The 20,314-nt window shown below is 38.2% G+C and overlaps 1 protein-coding gene across 5 annotated transcripts in view; it reads right to left on the bottom strand.

Moving 5' to 3' along the window:
- The window catches only part of LOC135218363 (zinc finger protein 37 homolog), a 105,812-nt gene that overhangs the window by 29,154 nt on the left and 56,344 nt on the right, over window positions 1-20,314 (bottom strand). The window contains exon 6 of one of the 5 annotated variants that reach the window (XM_064254655.1): window positions 1-2,046. This exon is cut by the window's left edge and continues 1,249 nt beyond it. The exons of 3 other annotated variants lie outside the window; for them this stretch is intronic. In XM_064254655.1, coding sequence (XP_064110725.1) covers window positions 1-2,046 — 2,046 coding nt within the window. Of the gene's footprint in view, window positions 2,047-8,469; window positions 10,531-20,314 lie in introns of those variants that run through there. One more of the 5 variants, XM_064255115.1, reaches the window with a different exon arrangement.

The following is a 20,314-nucleotide window of genomic DNA, read 5'->3' as shown; positions in this document are numbered from 1 at the left end:
CAAAAGAGACTTTGATAACTCCAATTCTGCATTGCTTGATGATGGGTTACTGCTGCTTAATATTGTACATTCTTTTCCTTCCTCAACCTTCACCAAGTTAGGAACCTTCTGACGTTGCGGTTTGCGATAAACATAAGTATAAGGAAGTCTATGAATGCTTTCCATGTGTGACTTAAGGACAGATGGGCGAAGAAAGCCCTGACCACATTCTTTACACTTAAAGGGTCTTTCCCCTCGATGCCACTTGATATGGTAAGTTAATGCAGACTTGTTTTTGTAACTATTCCCACAAATGTCACAGAACAATCGTTTGTGAAGGTGTTCCCGGTCATAATGGATTCTTAACAATGACTTACTAACAAAACCTTTATCACACACTGAACAAATGTGCTGTGTTTTTGCTTCAAGACTGTGACGCAATTTATAATGACCAAGAAGGCTGGATTTCAAGAAAAACACTTCATCACACTTTCTACAAGGATACTGCACAGCTCGAGTATGTAAATTCATGTGACTGCTTAAATTCAGGTAGTATTTTTGACACACTGAACACTTATACTTAGTGTTTTGACGAATACCATGTTTATTCATTTTATGCTTTCTTAGCAATAATTTGTTTTCTAAAACAGTGTCACACAGATCACATTTAAATTCATCTTTGTCTTCTAACAATGATGCGTGTGATGTACGACAGTGATAAATATATTTGCTATACGATCCTACTTGAATATTACAATATTCACAATCAATGGATTTAATGTCAACATGACTTTTTTGGATGTGCTGATCAACATGTTCGCGATGTCTAAATTTTAATTTACATATAGGGCACCAACATTTACCATTTTCATGTCCATCAATATGCAGTTCCAATGCACGAGCTCCTTTAAAACACAAACTACAAATTTCACATTTTTGTGCATATTTTTCTGGATGCTGAGCATGATTGTGTCGTGATAAAGCTGCAGCACACGAGAAATCCAGATCACAAGCATCACAACTGAATGGTTTTCTTTTACTGCGCCTTTTCCGCCCTCTGTAATATTTTTTACTACATGCATCACTGTTTTTAACCGGTACTGGTTCCTCAGCATCTTGGTGTTCTGCTAAATGTTCATCTGCTTCCTCAGGGGGCATGATTTCTGTACAGTACTGACACACATGAGCTTCAGTTGTGTCTTTCACTGCTTTATGTGGCGACTTTCTATGATCTCTATAAACTCTAAACTGATTGGTAGTAAATTCACAGAACTCACATTTAAGCAGAAAATCACCAGGATGATGTGATTCCATGTGTGTAAGAAATGGGTACTTGGCTCCAAAATGAATGCTACAAATTTTACATGCATAAGAACCCAGGAAGTGTTCTACAATATGATGTTCCAAGTCATGATGATCACTAAATCGTTCATCACAGAGTCTGCATGCATGAGGCAAGGTATCCCAGTGTTTAAGTCTGGTGTGCTTAATTAAGTCTTTTAAAGAAGCATACAAAACACCACAAATTGTACAGTTACTTGTTTTTCTGGGACGTCCCCTTTTGATTGGAGGCTGTGCTGTTGGAGTCTCAGCAATGCCTTTTTCTTTTAAAAGCAATGCATACAGTTTTAGGCAGTTATTAACATGGTCTTTCACGTGGAGAACGTAGTCATTTCTACGCTGAAAAATTAAAGAACAGTACTTGCACAAGAGATCCAAAGACTGTGATTTCCACACATCAGTAGCATCCACTTCTCCTATCTCTTCCATGTCACTGTTACAGTTTCTGACATGGTGAATGAATGTTATGATAGAATTTACCTCATGTTGACACTGATAACACTTCAGGTTACAAATATGATTAACGAAGTCTTTACCATTCAAGAATGTTTTATTACAAACGCATGTAATGATGATTTGGCCCCAATCGTTTTGACAAGATGTGAAGTATCTGCAAAGTTCAGGTACACTGCCTAATAATTTATGGATATCCTCCGAGGTTGCTTCTGGGTCCTCCCTTTTATGAAGCCACTTGAAATCAAGATCCACAAGTTCCAGCTCTCTTTCCTGAGAAAATATGAGAGCACTGAGCAACTTAAGTAGTGTAATGCACCTCCTTAGTTTTAAGAGTAATTTTTTGTACATGCAACACATTGCATTGCATAATCCACATACCTAGATTATTTAAACATTATATCGAGGGAGACAGAAAATGCATATTTTGTTCTTGTGGATACTTTATAAGCAGGTAGAAAGATTTTAAAATTCAGTTTGTAATATAGTTATTTATCTTTAAGATAAGGCAGTCCCGGGTCAATGATGGGGGTTTTGTTCCTGGCCGACGTCGCTAACCAAAAATCTGCGATAACAGCACTAATAACCTGCTTAATGGTACTGTTAACTGGATATCGACGATGCTGTTAAGTGGAGATTGGTACTGCTAACCAGAGATCTATGCCTAAAATTCAGTTAACAGCGTCACTGGACAAGCCCCGTAAAACCGGAGAGCCATTAACCAGGGGCTGCCTGTACTTCCTTATTAACAAATTAAATCCACTTTTAATAAATTATCAACACAGTAATTACTTTTACATATCACTTCTTTTTCCTCTGTCTTAAATATAACTTATTAATTCACTACACAATCATTGTCTGTACGTACAAGATAATAATTCACCATAATGTTGAATTTATCCTACTTTGAGATATGTATAAATTCAAATTCATTTGTTATTTCTCTGATATATAATATGGAATTATATTCTCTTCAGCCCTCATCATCCTCAGTCAGTGCTGTAAATTTAAACAGATAATCTCATGACCACTGAAATTACTCATTTTCATTTGAAGCTACTACATTGTAGTACATACAGGTGTATCATTATTAGTACTTGTGCTATCGATAAGCATTTATGTAATGCAAACATCAGTTTAGCATATCATAAAAAATTAGATATTTGGATCATTAAGCATTTTACAGGGTACATATACGTATATACATTTAAATAAAACACAAGAAAACAAAATGTAAGTAGATGCTATGTTATGTAAGGATGGAAAAATTATTTGATTTCTTAATGTATTGGTTTAGTATGTACGAACACTATAAACTGGCATTAAACAGTGATGGTCATTTGTTTCATGTTGAGCAGAGAGAGAGGAGATGAAGAGAGATAGAGAGAAGAGGAGAGAGAGAGAGAGAGAGAGAGAGAGAGAGAGAGAGAGAGAGAATCAATGTAGTACAGGCAGTCCCTGGTTTACAACGGTTTCGGCTTACGATGTTCCTATGTTACGACGCTTTTCAATTATATTCATCAGAAATTATTTTCAAGTTTATGACACGTTCCAGGGTTATGACGCTTACGACGCCGATCTGCCTAAAGAAATATGACTCCGAAAAGGCAAGAAAAGTGCAATAAAAATGCAGTTTACATAGTTTTTAATACACCCAAAGCATTAAAAGTAAGGTTTTCTTAGGATGTTCTGGCTTACAACGATTTTTGGCTTACGCGTCTCAAGAATGCAACCCCCATTGTAAACCGGGGACTGCCTTACTTTATAATGGATTTCCCTCATTGACTCTATAGCAATGTCAAAACAAATTTGATTTTAGATAAGCACAATCATTAACCAAGTTAAGCTTCAACAGGGAAACATGACAAATTTTAAATCAATTTGTATTTTTCATAGCTAACAAACCTGAGGTCTTAACTATAGGATATTTTTCCAAGCACCAGCTGGTAACCGGTTAAAACAATCTGAGATTGTAAAGCAAGGAATCTGTAAGATCTGGCAACGCCTGCACGTAAGAGGCGAAAGCTGGTCAGAGACCACACATTCAACGGTCAACCTCGTGACGCTCAGTCTATTTCTAACCGCCTTGGGGAGTTGATGCTTACGCTTTGCTCTCCTTCCAAGCCAGTTTTTCTACATTTGGTAATGTTTGAGTAAATAACATTTATTCAATCTAATTTGTTTTTAACTCTCTTATATACATAGGTACTCCATATATTTGGTTTATTCAAAAGGATAATACCTTGGCTCTTAGAAATCTTACAACTTCTTTTAAGAAGGATATATGGTCTGGAAACTTAACGGTGCAAGGACTAAGTTTGGGGTGTGGATGAAACTGTTCTTACTGAACACCAATACTATCATATCGCATCAAATCACTGAAAACACTGATAGTATTTATATGTACCTGCATCCAGCCAGAAGGTGAAAAGAGTTTCATGCATTATGACAGCTCATCAGGGTTTAGTTAAAAGTGCTAAGAAGTAACAACAGTCACAGGACTTCATGGAAAGATAGACAATTGCCAAATACCTTAATTTGAATTTTGTCCGCTTTATATAAACCCTGGCTGATATTTACTGCGTTAGTCTATGTAATTACACTAGATTCTTTTAAATTTGGTTTTACACAACATAATTTACTTGGATTTTATTCAATTAATACCATGATTACTGTTAGTCATACAATATTAATTGGATAAAACCTAAAGAAATCGTGTTTTGTAAAGATGTGGGAAACAATATTTACACAATAGAATCTTCTGTTTAAAAAAAAAGACTGTGATAACTTATTAAACATAATAGCTTGGGTTTATATAAAATGAATGAAATTGTAATGAAGGGTATTTTTAAACAAGTAGGTTATAGTATTTGGTACTGGCATTCTGTGGTAAAAATTATTTTAGTTACACTAAGATTTATAACATTTGTATTTTGTTCCAGAAGGAGGAAAATGGCAATACCCTTATGACAAAGCACCACACCAATCGTATAGTCTCTCTTCTTACACTTAATTGATTACCCATGATAAAAGTGAGCATTGTGGTGGATGGAAATGTATGCAATCAGTTATATACAGTCTGAACAGTGCATCATAATCCTAGTTTTTGCTATCACGTACAGTACATATACAGTGGTCCCCCCGTATTCGCGGGGATGCGTACCAGACCCCCCCGTGAATAGTTAGAATCCGCAAATGTTTGGAACCACTATAAAAATGCTAAAAACAGCCTATTTTGTTAGTTAAAACTCAAGAAAAACCACTAAAAATGTTCACACTTGGTTTTTTTAATAGTTTTATCACAAAAACTGCATTTTATGGTGAAATTGATAAAAAAACCAGGAATTTGAGGATATTTCTCAAAGAAAAATACCGCGAATGCGTAAATTTTCCGCGAATAATGCAGGGAAACGTTCCCGAGAGAAATCCGCGAATGTGTGAGTCCGCGAATCCAGAGAACGCGAATACGGGGGTCCACTGTACTCGTATTTTTCAGTCATCATTTAAGACAGTTATTGAGATTTTATGGTGATAAAGGTGAAGTACTCATGAACATCCTTAACCCACAACTTGGTCTTAAGTCCAGGTTTGACCATTTCATTGTAACTTTAATGGCTTCACCCATTCCCTTGAAGGATGAACCCCTCACCATTTTCTTTAAAGTCCACTTTTCGTTCATCCTTTAACTCATAACTTACATAATTTGCAAGTCTATTTATTAAATATAAAAAAATCTATACTGTATCAAATACTAAAGTAATTTCAGAATTAAAATCTTTACTGGAATATGCCTACCATTATATAATGAAATGCAATAAACTGAATCCAGGGTAAAGTCAATTTGAAAAGAAAATCATAAACATGATTTTCTCATTAAGAATATACTATTTTAAACTTAGAATTCATCACCATCATCACTAGTTTTCATTAGGTTTTCTCATCATGAGCTTAGGTTTATAACAATTTTTCTCATTTCTCTTTATTTTGTCACTTTCTGCTTGAATTTTCATCAGGTCCAGGTCTTCACATAAGCCCTTTTTACAATATCTGGACATCTCCACTCATCATAATATCATTTACCTAACTGCAGTGCATCATTGCTAATTACTTCTTTCTTCTTTGTCATTTATCCAAACCACCAAATTCTTGACATCCTAAAATCACACCTTCCAAAAATTACATCTTTGTCACTTTCTCATTTGTGATATAATCTTCTAGGGATAATCATAATGAACTTTTGTAAACTTTTTCCTTTAAGAGGTTAGACATGAAATAAGTTCTCACCACTCTCCTTCATTCTGTGTTCATCCAGCCTGAAGTCTCATCAGATTTAGGTCTTTTCCTATATGTATATCACATAATTTGGTAGGCCTACTTACAGGTCTTTACCTACGGGTTTTTCCAATTGTTCATCTTTCTCATCGCAAGTCCAAATTGTCTCACTATTTGAGATCTCAAAGTGTCTAGTTTTCAGCCTATGAGCATACCTCTCCATTGCTTCCTTATTTGTAAAATAACCCATTTTCCTTGTTTGTATCCATGATTCTGCCGCAAATTGTAGTAAAGGCCCTATGTGCCAATCATGATCTTTGCTCTCTCTACTGTGGAACATTTTTATTCACCAGTAGTCTATGCTCTCTCTCTACATTTCAGCCATGCTGCAGCTACTCCTTTTCTTACTGCCCTCTCAACTCCTGCTTTTCAGTCCAAATTGTTCCCAAAGTAAAAAAAAAAAATGCTATATACTTCTGTCAAAACATAATCTCCATTTCTTCTCTTCTCCATATGCTAATCTAATGCATTTCGGGAACAAAACATTTAATTCTGTGTATATTTTGTAATCCTAGGCACTTGTGACATAATCTGTTACATTCAGTACACAGTGGTCAGGTTGTCCCTACACCTCTCTCATAACACCCGCAAGGTCAATTTCCTGACTACTTTTTCCTTTGCTTCCTCTCTAGTTACCATAATTTTTGTGATTACATTTACTTTGTCATATCCTCTCTACAGTGGACCTCCCATATTCACGTTCTCCAGATTCACAGACTCACACATTGGCGGATTTCTCTCGGGAACATTTCCCCACATTATTCATGGAAAATTCGCTGTATTTTTCCAAGAAATATCCAGATATTCCTGGTTTTTTTAAATCAATTTCTTCCTTGTTTTTTTATCAATTTCATCATAAAATGAACTTTTTGTGATAAAAACTATTAAAAAAAACAAAGTATAAAAATTTGTAGTAGGTTTTTCTTGAGTTTTACCTAACAAAATAGGCTGTTTTCAGTGCTTTTATAGGGGTTCCAACTATTTGCGGATTCTAACTGTTTGTGTGTGTGTGTGTGTGTGGGGGGGGGGGGGGGGGGGGGGGGGGGGGGGGGGGGTGTCTGATATGCATCCCCCGCAAATACGGGGGGACCACTGTACAGGCAGTCCACGGGTTATGATGGGGGTTCCGTTCTTGAGACGCGTTGTAAGCCGAAAATTGTCGTAAGCCGGAACATCATCAAAAACCCTAAGATAACCTTACTTTTAATGCTTGGGTTGCATTGAAAACTATGTAAACTGCATTCTTATTGCATTTTACATAAAAAAAACCTTCAAATATTGATTATTTTGCATTTTTGGTGTCACATTTCATCTGCCAGATCAGCATTGTAGGCGTCATAACCCTGGAACATGCGTCGTAACCCTGGAAATAATTTCTGATGAATATAATTCAAAAGCGCCTTAACCTCGGAACGTCGTAAGCCGAACCCGTTGTGACCCAGGGACTGCCTGTAATCCACTTTTCCACCGGTTAACAAATTTCCAGGTCATCTGCATATAACATCTTTACAGCCCTCCTCTTCTGTATTTTTTGTAGCTTCCTTCATTAGGGTGGTAAATATCAAAGGGCTCAGCACTGATCCTCGATGGTCACAACTTTTTATCTAAAATTTGTCAGATACACCTATTACAATCTTCCCTTTAAATTTAGCGTTGATACAGTAATAGCACTAGCTCAATGAGTATTTCTAGTACATACTCTATGTCTTTCTGATACCCCAATAATTTGTCTTGGCACTCTTTTGAATAAATATATATTTTTTCTGCATACTCTCGGTATGTTGTTACAACTATAAAACTCTAACACTTTCTTAGAAAGTACTCATGTTTTTCATGTGTTTAGAAGCACATGGATTTTTTGTTTTTTACTATATGGACACTTATTTATCCCTTACATTATATGTACATATTAGTAATTGAAACTACTGAGAGCAAAAATATCAAATTGGCTAGAGCCTGAAAAATATTTTAATGGATTGTACATTTCAGTTCACACAGTTAGAAATCAAGGTTTCTTAAAATTAAAGAGTACTACCAAGAAAGAGGGAGGTAGTTGCCTACTGTAATGGCACAACAAGACTTTACGAGCTTTAAATTCTTTTTTAAGGAAATCACTTCACTTATTATTGCATTAAAATAGATACAAATCAACGTTACAGCAGCCTTTCCAGTCCACTGATAATTTTTCATTAAGAGATTACAGCTGTGCTGATAGTTTGTGAACTAATTTTTAAAAAATTAGTATTATGTATGATGAAAAATTATGAAATTTGATTTTACAATTATATTGCTTTAAATAAGGAAGGATTAAAATAATAAAGTTGTTGATTCAATACAATTTCTTATTATTAAATATTTTCTGTTGTCAGGTTTGTTATAAGTAAGTAAAAATAAAAGTAAATAGAGTTGGGTTGCACTTTGGAGAAGCTCTTCTCCACATGTGGTCATTTATTTCTCATTTTAAAGGTTATTGACAGAACAGTATTAAACTTTAAAAAAAAAATTTCTCATTACAATGACATTTCGCATGTGTAATAATTACAACACTACTAACAGGTGACACTTGTGTTCTTTGTTTAGGAATAAAAATTAAGTACTACCTTGAATAACTGATAAAATATGTCTTAGTGGTCTAGTTCAATTAATTTTCTATAATAATCAATGTCCCCATCCACAATAAGCCATTAGAAATAGCCCCAAGAATTTATGTATTTTGTAAAAAATTCCTATCAAAAACCTTCACTCCATCAGCTCTACATATATAACTTGCATATCCCCAGTAGTTTGTTCACTATTTACATCTTGTGATACTGCATGCACAACCTCCAATGATTCATCTCCTTCAAGAACATGCACTATTTCCTCATCCTCCTTAGACTCGTTTATCAGTTTACTCACTTCCCGTGGTTTGTCACTAACAGTCTGCAGCGTCTGACTCAAGGACGAAATTGGTAAATCGTCAAACTTTACTGTAGTATCAAGACTTTCGTGAGCTGCAGTTCTCTGATACCGACGAGTGAAGTTGTGCACACCATGAGCACGTGCCATATGTGTAGTTAACTCTGAAGGGCGGCTGAAGGCAGCCCCACAAGAGTTACAGGCATGTGGTCTCTCCCCAGTGTGTGAACGTCTGTGATAAGTTAAATCTCCAGCCTTAAAGTAAGCACGGTTACAAAATTCACATTTAAATTTCCTCTCATTCTGATGAGCAGCAACATGACGTTGTAATTCATCACGCGTGATGTATGCCTTACTACAAATCTGACATATGAACCTGGCATACTGACTTCGCATGTGATGACGTTTAATGTGAGCATTGAGATTTACAGACTTGAAAAACACCTGACCACAAAATGTACACAACATTTTACGTTCTTTTGTATGCTTTTCATTTATATGAGAAGAGAGTACATATTTACTCATAGTTTTATTGCAATAAGAGCAACTTACCATTTCCGTATGGTGTGCTAATTTGTGTTGAGTCAACTCACGTCCAGAGTAAAACTTTTCTCCACATTTTGCACAACGCACGTTGCGTTCCAAACCAAGTTTATCGGGATGATGTACAATTACATGAGTAAACAATGCATTGATAGATTTTGCAGCAAGAGCACAGTACTGACACTGAAATACAGTAGCATTAGCATGAACTGTATCACAATGACTTCTAAGATGGTTAAATTTTGCAAATTGCTGACTACATAATGGACACTGGATAACACCTGTACTGTGAGTTTCTGTATGGTCCAGTAATGCTCCAGTTGAATGGAACTTTAAATAACACACTTCACAAGGGAAAGATGGACGTTCACCATGAACATAGAGCATGTGGCGTTTTAAGGCTGCCGGGTTCTTCAGCTTTTTCTTGCAACAAGTACAAAAATTACTCTCTTCATCAACTTCTATGCTTGATGATTCTGTATTTTCCAATTGATTATTCAGTGAAACAGCTGCCTCTTTTTCATGAGTTTTCATGTGGCAGCAATAATCCTGTATATTTTCAAATTCACTTCTGCAAACTACACAAATTAACGAAGCAGATGTTCCCGGATGTCTTTCTTGAACATGTTGCATGAATTCTGCAAAGGCAGAGAAAGTACATGGAGGAGAACATTCTGGACATAAAAAGCAAAGTCCATGAACTCTGAGAACATGGTTACCAAGTTGACGGAAGGTACGAAAACGTTGATCACATAAAGCACAAGGGCGTATTAGTGTCTCTGGATGGTAATCTGACATATGACGTTCCACGTCAGAAAAGGGAATGATTCCACACAGTTCACAAGGTTTATAACTTGCTGGTCGATGATGGCGAAGACGTGGCTTTGGTGGAAATATAGAAACAGCGCCTGAAGCTATGCCAGCATCATTAAGATCTTCTCCAACTGGATTATTTGCTGCCGTGCCAATGACGACCACACCACCCTGTAACATACACACTTCCTCACTGCTATGATATTCCATCTATGGCAATCCTTATCAAACATTTCTTAATCTTCTCACACATGCAAACCAAGATTTTCTAACTGTATTTTGTTTAAAATGCTCAATATCTGAGCTAAAACGCATTCACAAAAAGATCAAACCTCTTTTAATCAAACTGAGCATTACAGTTCACTACATAATTGATAATGCACTGGTAAAATGTGAGATTTGCAGTTATAAAACAAATGATTTAAAACTACTGAATTTTTATAAAGCAAACACTTTCAGTTATGATGTACATTACTTTCTATAAATGCATAAAAAATAATATTACTGTAGAGTTGTACCCTTGTAGCATTTCAAATCATATTTAACTACAGTAGAATTCAGTTTTGATGATGAAAGCAACTGATAATGATCCCACCATAAAATTGCTACCAGTTATCCACACTACTACAAATGCTATAGCAATTTGTTTTCCAGAAATACCCCAAACAATTGATCAATTACTTGTATAAAACACTAAGACCATTTGAGCACAACTACACATGATTAGGTTTTGTTGTAACACTTAGGATATAAAAATCTGAGAAATATAAAGCTAAGAAAACCTTTGCCCATTTCCAAATTATAAAAACAAAGCCTCTCAGCTAATCAAATTCTTTTGAGTCTGGCTTTCTGATAAGCATCAAAATTTGGCAAATATTAAATTCAATTGCACAGCTTATACTTTTAGCATTCAAGATATGCTACACACAATAATAATTCCATACAAGGCGTAAGCTATCCTTGACATTTATTATTGAATTTAAGATATTTATTCGCAACATTAATCCCGTCTAAAAAAAAGCCAGACTATTAAGAAAACCATTATAATGATAGCAAACCTGATAAGAAAGTTATTTTTATAAGCTGAGATCACTGTAACTTTCTGCTCTTATCTACCTATGAGATGTTATATACTGCAATACTCATACATATATGTTACAGGCAGACGGCAAAAATGACATTTTTATAATAAAATAAAAGTTTTATATACATACTTACCAAGTAGTACATAATTACATAGCTATTAGTTTCTACTTATCATGGCAGCTCAAAAATTTGAAATTTGTGGTAGCATTCTTTTGTTATGATGTAGGTAACTAGCCCACCCACTTTTGGGGAAGAATAGGTACAACACTGCTGAAGAGCTCAATTTGTTTGTGGCCTATGTCCATGAGAGGGGAGGAGGGAGGGCTCCGATCACATAATTGCTTGGTAAGTATATACTATAAAAAACTTGATTTTATTATAAACTGTCATTTCTATATAAGCAACTTATCAAGTAATTACATAGCTGAATCTCACATTGACAGGAGGTGGTATACATGGACATATAGTACTACTCAAAAATACTCAGTGATGGTGAGAGAGCTACAGCAGGTAGATAATTCCTTTGGTTAGTGCTCGTTCTCAACCTGTAGTGGTGTGGCAGTATAACTGTGGGTTGCGTCTACTTCAGTGAGAGTTTTGCAATGGAGTACTCCAATGGCTGCCAAAGTTTAACAATCTAAAACAAATGCCCTTGCCCTGGGCACAGTACCACAAAATTGACCAGATCATTTTTACCTACACCCACACAAAAATAACCATTACCAATCCATACCCCAAGCTTCCCAAAAACTCGTCTACCTGTATCAAGGTGAGGAGATGGCGAAATAGAAGGAGTACCTCCTATCCTTCATTGCCCCAACATCATACCAGCCACAGAGAACAGACCTAATGTACTGCATTTTTCATACACTCCACGTCACATACTGTGAAATGAACACTAATCTGCACCTACAATAGGTGGATTGAAGGATTGTGGAGGGAGAAAGATTACGATTAAAAGCCAACAAAGTGGCAAATACCCTTATTTCATGGGCTTTTACTTTAAAAATGGGGAAGACATCCTCTTGAATTCCAGATTCCGACTCAGATATTACATCCCTCAAAAAGAAGGCCAAAGTACTTTTGGACAATGGACGTGAGGAGTTCTTGACCAAGCACCAGAGGTTTTGATAGGGGCCTCTATCCTCTAGTCCTCTCAATATAGTGCTTCAACGCTCTTACTGGATAAAGAGCTCTCTGCTGGTCCAAGGATATCAACTAGGTTCTTGACAGTGAATGAACTGGGCCAGGGATTGGATGGGGTTTTGTTCTTCACCAAGAATCCTAAAGTGAGTGAGCAAGCTGCATCTCCTTGTGAAAAGGCTACTTTTGATCAAGGGCTTGAAGTTCACTAATCCGCTTGGCTGTGGCCAAGACAACTAAGAAGAGGGTCTTTCTCATCAAATCCCTTAGAGAAGAGGAGTCTACTGGCTCGAATGGAGGGCCCAAAAACCATTTGAGCACAACGTCCAAGTCCCAGACGACCAAAGAAGACTTCTTTTGCTTCGAAGTATCCAAGGACTTTATCAGGTCGCTAGTGTCTTCATTTACAGGCAGGTCTAATCCTCTATGTTTAAAAACTTAATTTAACATGGCCCTGTAACCTTTGATGGTGGTTGTAGCTAATCCCCAAGATGACCTCAAAAAGTAAAAAGTCTGCAATTTGGGCTAGAGAAGTTTAAGTAGCTGAGATGTCATACCTTAGACACCAGCTGTGAAAGACTGCCCAATTTGCTTGGTAGACCCAAGTGAAAGACTGACGCCTAAACTTCACAATTACCTCTGCAGCTCTTCTTGAAAAACCCTTCGTTCTGACAATATCTCTGACAGTCTGAAGACTGTCATAGCAAGAGCAGATAATCCTAGGTGGAAACAATGAAATATGACTGTTTAAGAAGACTTAGCTTCAGAGGTAGTAATCTTGGGAAGTCTGCCAATAGCCTGAGAAGGTCCGGAAACCATTCCTTTTGTGGCAAAATGGGGCAATGAGAGTCATCGGCATGTTGCTGTGGGATACAAATTTATTCAAGACTTCCCTCACCATACTGAATGGCAGGAAGGTGTACTTATCTTAAGTTCCACCAGTCCTGGAGCATGGCATCAGTTGCCCATGCCAGCAGGTCCAGGGTGGCCAACAATGCAGTGGGAGGCAATGGTTCCTCGATGTTGCAAACAGGTCTATCAACAGCTTTCTCCACCTTTTCCACAGGTCGGCGCACACCTGCGGATTCAGTGTCCATTCTGTAGTAGAACCTGTTTGCAGCGACTTAGCTCATCCGCAAGGACATTTAACTTGCCCTGAATGAAGCAGGTGATGATCCTGGTGCAATTGCCGTGCCCATAAGAGAAGATCCAGCTATCAAGCTCATTGGCACGGATACTAAGGGAGGCTTCTTCCTGAACGGGATGGAGTAGCCCTCTTTGAGGACTTTCAACCCACAGCTCCACATTCCTGGCTTCCCATTTGCCCCAGAAATGGAGAAGCCTGGCTCCCCCAGGGGCACACAGGACAGGATCCTCACTTGTGAAGGGCAGGTGGTCGTACTGACAGAAAATTCATGTGCGGACGGGGTTGGAAACGTGCTCTGCCACCTTGAAAGGCTGTTCTAGCAGTGGGGAGACTGTCCTAGCAATAAGGGTGGCCTTTTGCACATGACTCGACTCCTTGACGTTTTGCAGACTGTGCTAGCAGGTCTTGGGTAGACTTCTTTGTAGTTCGGCTGTCACTCATTCCACTGTAGTGTGAGGAAACAAACTACCAAGGTCCAAGAGAGCAAAAAGGAGGGATAATCTTTGGGAGGGGGTGACCCCTTTTGTGGTAAAGGAACACCGCAGCTCCCTCTTCTTGAGCACCCCTATTGAGAAAAGAGTAGCCCACTCTTGGGATCCATCCCTAATCACCTTATCCGTGAAAGCAAGTACTCCCAGCCAATCAGCTGAAAAATTCTTCTGAAGGGTGGCAGTCTTCGATCTTCTTGGCCAAAGTTACCATGGTCCAGTCCAGGAAACTAATGACCAAGAAGGCCTTGAATATCTCCCATACAAAATGGTCTAGCACTGAAGATGTGAACAAAATCCTGGTAGAGATGAATGCTGATCAACGTGCAGGGTCAGTGAGACTAGAGATGCCCTCTTCAGAAGAGGCAGAAACTCCCAAGGAAGGAGCTTCCCCAGTGGCATACATGTACCTTCATCATTATCATGCGAGGGGAGTTGCAAAACAGCCTTGCTCAGATCCCTCTTCTTTGCTAACCAACCATCGATACTGGCCATGGCTTTCCTCGAGGAGAAAGAAAGTAACATCTTGGGCAGCCTTGAAGACTCTGTGGGCTGTCTCATCATCAAGGCTGAACCCGGAAACATCAAGGTCACTGGAGAGAAAAAGGTTGGGAAGCAGAGAAGAAAATATTTCAGGAGAACTGCATAATTCGAAGTAGGCTGTTCGTGCTCTAAGTCTTCATCATCCAATGAAATAGAAGTAGTAGCAAGGTCTGGAGGGTCCTGTGTCACCAAAAAAGGTTTTTGAAGGAGACTTAAAATGCTATCAAAATGATGTTCGATCAGTTTCAGAGAAGGATCTGGAACAAAAGTAACCAAATCTGCCAAGCCAGACTGAAGAGGCAAAATCTGGCGCTCAGCCTGTGGCGCCAAACAGACAGAAGAACGTATAGACACAGGAGGATGTGTGGATACAGGTAAAACCTCAGAAACAGGTGTGAACACTCAGACAACGGGTGCTATGGACACCGAATGTTTAGACATTAGGCGCTCATACACTGGGTGCTCGGTGAAAACTGGGCACACAGACATTGGGCGTGAGGACACTGGGCACTTGGACACTGGGCGCGTGGACACTGCGTGCTCAGACAGTCTTTTAAAAGAAGACTGCTTCGGAAAAACATACTGTCGGTCAGCCACCAAAGGCTCATGAGGAACACTACTAGGACTCTCCCAGAAACTGCAAGAGGGGACCAGACTGCCCTCTCGTTCTTTAGCTCGCTTTCAGGGAAGCGGCAAATCACACTCAATCAAAGAACCATGCCTTTGCTGCGGCCTGGATCTATACAAAAAACACCAACTACGCCCTTGTCCACATTGGAGACAGAGTCACTGGATGACAATGTATGCACATCCATATGGACACCTTTCCAGCGGCTGTCCACAGAGTCCTGGGATTTACAAACAACAGGCTTGGTTGAGGGAGCAACTAACCTTGGGCAAACCCCACCGATTCCCTTTGGATTACCAGTTTGCCTCCTCCCAGGTGAATATGGGGAGTTTGGCAGGGACTTTTGTCTACTAGGAGCATCGGTGGAATGAGTAGTCGCCTCCTCCACTGACACTGCACTTGCACAAGCACCACTCATTTTGTCCATCACATAGGCACCAATTTGGGCAGCAGTATTCACTAAAAGATCAAGGTCTACTCTGGTTTCAAGGCCGGTGATGGCATTGGGTTTGGAAGAATGGAAGCCAGGTTATGGAGTAACTGGAAAAGTCATAGGGCTGGTAATGGGGAAAAAGGCAGTCACAGGTGTAGAAGGAACAGGTAAATTAACGACATCCAATTTTGGAGAAGAAACATGATTGGTAGAAGCCCTAGCCTCAGCTCTAGCAGCCGCCTTTCTCTGACTGTTATGCTGATGTTTGTCCAAGTGTGCATAGAAAAATTTCCATTTCCCCTGATCCCAAACTTTACATTCATCATAATAAGATTAAAAGTGCATATCTCCCCTCCACAAGAACAACAAATAATGTAGGGGGTCATATTTATTAGAAGTAAGTCTGGTGTTGCAGCCTTTGCTGAATACCGGATACAAGACAAATTAGAACCTTACATAATAATGTCACAATCAGTAAAGTCTTAATCACTAGCTATGCTAATTGTAATTAGCATGCTACTAAATAGTACAAGGAATACTTCACCAAAGGCGGCAAAAATCACAACCATCCGGTGACAGAAAATCAGAGCTGCCCAAACAACCAATGTTTAATCAATGACTGACAGAAATGAATTGAGCTCTTCAGCTCTGTTATGACTATTCTTCCCAAAAAGTGGGTTGGGTTAGCTACCGACACCAAAACAAAAGAACACTACCATGAACTTCAGATTTTTTAGCTGACATGATGTGTAGAAACTTATAGCTATGTAATTACTTGGTAAGTTACTTACATAAAACCAGGCATTTCATGAACTGCATGAAATTTCAGACAGCTACCAAAATGCACTTGGGGACATTTGATCCCTCAGGGGCTAGTACTAAACATGGCAAAATACATATGACCCCCGGGGCTAGTACGTAATAAACATGGGGAAACAGTATAGTTGAGTTACTGTTTCACTGTGTAGTACTAGCCCCTGGGGGAGATCAAATGTCCCTAAATGCACTTTGCTATCTGCATGAAATCTCAAGGAGTTTGCAAAATGCCTGGTTTCACTATGTGCCTGTAACATAGGTATATATTCTATGGGGCTGGCTGATTTAGGAAGGAAAATCTTTATTTATTGCAATAAAGTTTGCCAAGAGTAAAGGACATCAAATACTAACCTTGGCCTATTAAATCAGTGTTGCAACCCTCACTTTCATTTTTCCTCTTTTGAAAAATATTAAATAAAAGGCCTCCTCCTAAATCTTGGTAAAGATCACTGCATAGTTGGAAAATGATTAAATTTCCTTTCTTGCCGCAAAAATACCAGAACTTGAGGCATTCAAATTTAAATTGACAAGGCTCAAATTTATCAGCCTGGATTAGGCATACTCTTCATGAATTCTGAATAAAATGGGTAGAAAAAAAAAATGAATCAGCAACTGGTGGTTATAGATTATATTTTGAAGCAAGGGTTTCATAAGTTATAACAGATTCATTTGTCAATATTATTATGCCCGACTGACTTTGGACTGATGTATCAGTCCACTATGACCAAGGTCTGAAGCTTGGCAAGTGAGATAGTGAGTTACTGCTTTGGTGCTATCTTCTAGCAATGGTGAGGGAAAAGATGCCATTGGTCAATAGTGATGATACAGTTTCAAACAAGTTCCATATTTGAAATTAACTGCACCAAACAATATACAGTATTGTACTGCACTGACCTTATTAGAATCAAACACTAATTAGAATCAAACACTCCAATTTGTAGCTGATGCAAAATCCCTATTACTACTGTACTATGAAATTCGCAAATTTTGATTTAATACTCCATATCCTATATGCATAGTTAAATGTAAATCTAGAGAAGTGCATGGAAATTTTTTTTTCATTGCTTCCTTTGCCTTTTATTAGCCTGCTCCATATATGTTAGCTACCATTTCTTTTTTTTTTAAAGAGCCTTCCTTGTGTATGTGTATAAACAGAGGTTATGTCTTCAATTATAAAAAGAATGATACCCTTTGCAATGAAATAAAACCAAGACCAAAAAGGAAAAGTTGCAGCCCCCCCAAAAATGGTAAAAATCTGTAACTCAAGTGAGATGTTGACATTGTATAACTGCTTTTAGTTAGGCTATCTGAACTGGAATGCAGATTTCATCCTTAATTTGTAACAAGACATCACATTTATATTCCAGATTACTCTTTAGCTTTGTAATACATATTTGATTAAAGCACATCAACTCTTTAAAATAAAAGGAAGGTCATGGGTTTCTGGAAACAAAAGTATATATAATATTGTATGTTAACCATTCTAGAGATAAGATGTTAATGGAAATAAAATAATTTCACATAAAAAAGTAATAAAAAAATCTTAGGTAAAGACTTTTTTTATTATAAGCCATATACAAATAACAAACACCAAATAAGTATTAATACTGTACGTACATATATGGCCATATAGCAGTTTCCATTTATGTTAAAATTCAACACATAAATTCAAAATTTTTCATTTAAATTATTATCCAGTCTGATTAAAACATGTGATAAAATCATACTAAAATGGAGCTCTGTATTTGCAGGGGATGCATTCCAGACCCCACCCCCACGAATAGCTAAAATCTGTGAATACTTAAGAGCCCCCTTTAAAAATGCTTTCACCTGGCTATTTTATTAGTTCAAACTCAAAAAATACCCACTGAAAATGCTTCTACCTGGTTTTTTTTATTAGCTTCTACCTGGTTTTTTTATTATTAGTGGATATTTCTCAGAGAAAAATACAGCAAATGCGTGAATTTCCCACAAATAATAGGTAGATATGGTCCATAGAGAAATCCGCAAATTCATGAGTCTGCAAATGTCGAAAACGCGAATCCGGGGGTCCACTGTATTGGGAAAATTTTTGCTAGCAATCCATTATTTCAGTTAAAACACCTATACAGGGCTTACATCAAAATGAAATGTACTGTATACGGTAATTTGCCCAACTAATATATTAAAGTAATTATTACTATATTACTGTATCATCAGCTAATATAACTAGTCCTAACCATAAGTTGTTTGTTCTTTGCTTGGGAAAAATTTAAAACATGTGGAAAACCTATATTAAAAAATTTGCAGCTGAACTAGGGAATATAAAGCTCCAACATATCAAGGACCTTCCCCTTCAATTCTTGAATTCTTTTCATAATGTTAATAGTGTACACTAAACTCAAAAAAATTTGTAGACTTAGCTAGGATACAAGTTTACTTTTAACTCAGGACAAAGCATGCTGCAGCTATCTGCTAACTTAAATTAAAAACAAATGCCTAACAAGTAGGCCTATGCCTGTGACCTGAGATAGGTTATCTAACCCAATTTGTGAATCAGCCAATTTGGAACATAAGTAGATTAAACTCCATGACTGGGAGAGATTGGAAACATGAGGGGTGGTAATAAAAACTACCCTATGACAGCAAATCAAGAGGAAAAATACATATTATTTTGAATTTGGTATTTGTTCTGACAGGAATATGAACTTATGCTTTCGCAGATGGAGCCTCACCATTAGTTGGGAGGCTGATCTATCCAGAGTGGAAGGTGGGTGTGCCTTTCCAATGCTGCTCTACCAGTACTTCCAAAGCTAGCCATAGTGCACAGGCAACCCGAGAAAAAACAAACTGTGGTCAACCCCAACTGTGCTCACCACACCTTGGAAGGTGGGATGATGGACAATCCTATTGGCGAAACCTACTCTTGGGGGTTCAGTGTCATTACATCACCTACTGGGCTGCTACTACCGGGCCCAGGTGAATGAGTCCAAGGATTTGTGGGGCAAGTTCCATATGTTGAAAGATGTGAAGGTTGACTGCCTTTTCCACAGTCCTGCCTTTTTGACCTCCTAGATAGAATGGTTCTTCTTTTATGCCACTGAGACGGCCTATACCCCTTATGTCACAGGCTTCATCTCTTGGTAGGGGAAGATCGTTGTCTACCTTGTATGGCCTGACTGTGACTCTCCTCGGCCAGGAGATGGTGATCTTGGAGATCTCCCTTTCACTCCCAGTACTACTTACGAAGACCTCCTACAGACAGGTTTGTGAGGAGCTGTACGCTCTGACTGGGCATAAAACCACCTTGTTCTTATCTCTCCTATGAAGACTTTTAATGAAGGGACAGAGAAAAGTTTGAAATTCAGGTCTGACACAGGGATTTTGGGTCTTGGCCACGAAGTCCAGGATGTATTCCAGAGGTGGAGGACCACCGCACAGCATGAGCTCTCCCACTCTTTTGGCTGATGCGAGGGAGGAGGAATATTGTTTTTAATGTCTGATCCTTAACCAACACTTTCTGGAGAGGTCTGAATGGAGATGTCTTCAGGAAGATGAGAACCTTGATCACATCCCACTCCGGAGACTGAACTCCCTAGGCCTAGGGGGTATCTCTTCTTTTAGTGCTGGATGATGGCAGACAATACCCAGGCACTCAAAAGGGCTATCCCCTTGGCCTGTAGTCATGGGAA

The sequence above is a fragment of the Macrobrachium nipponense genome, chromosome 11, assembly GCF_015104395.2.
Source record: "Macrobrachium nipponense isolate FS-2020 chromosome 11, ASM1510439v2, whole genome shotgun sequence".
In the NCBI taxonomy this organism is placed as follows: Eukaryota; Metazoa; Arthropoda; class Malacostraca; order Decapoda; family Palaemonidae; genus Macrobrachium; species Macrobrachium nipponense.
The sequence above is the reverse complement of the archived record's forward strand: the minus strand, read 5'-3'. Positions and strand labels throughout refer to the sequence as shown.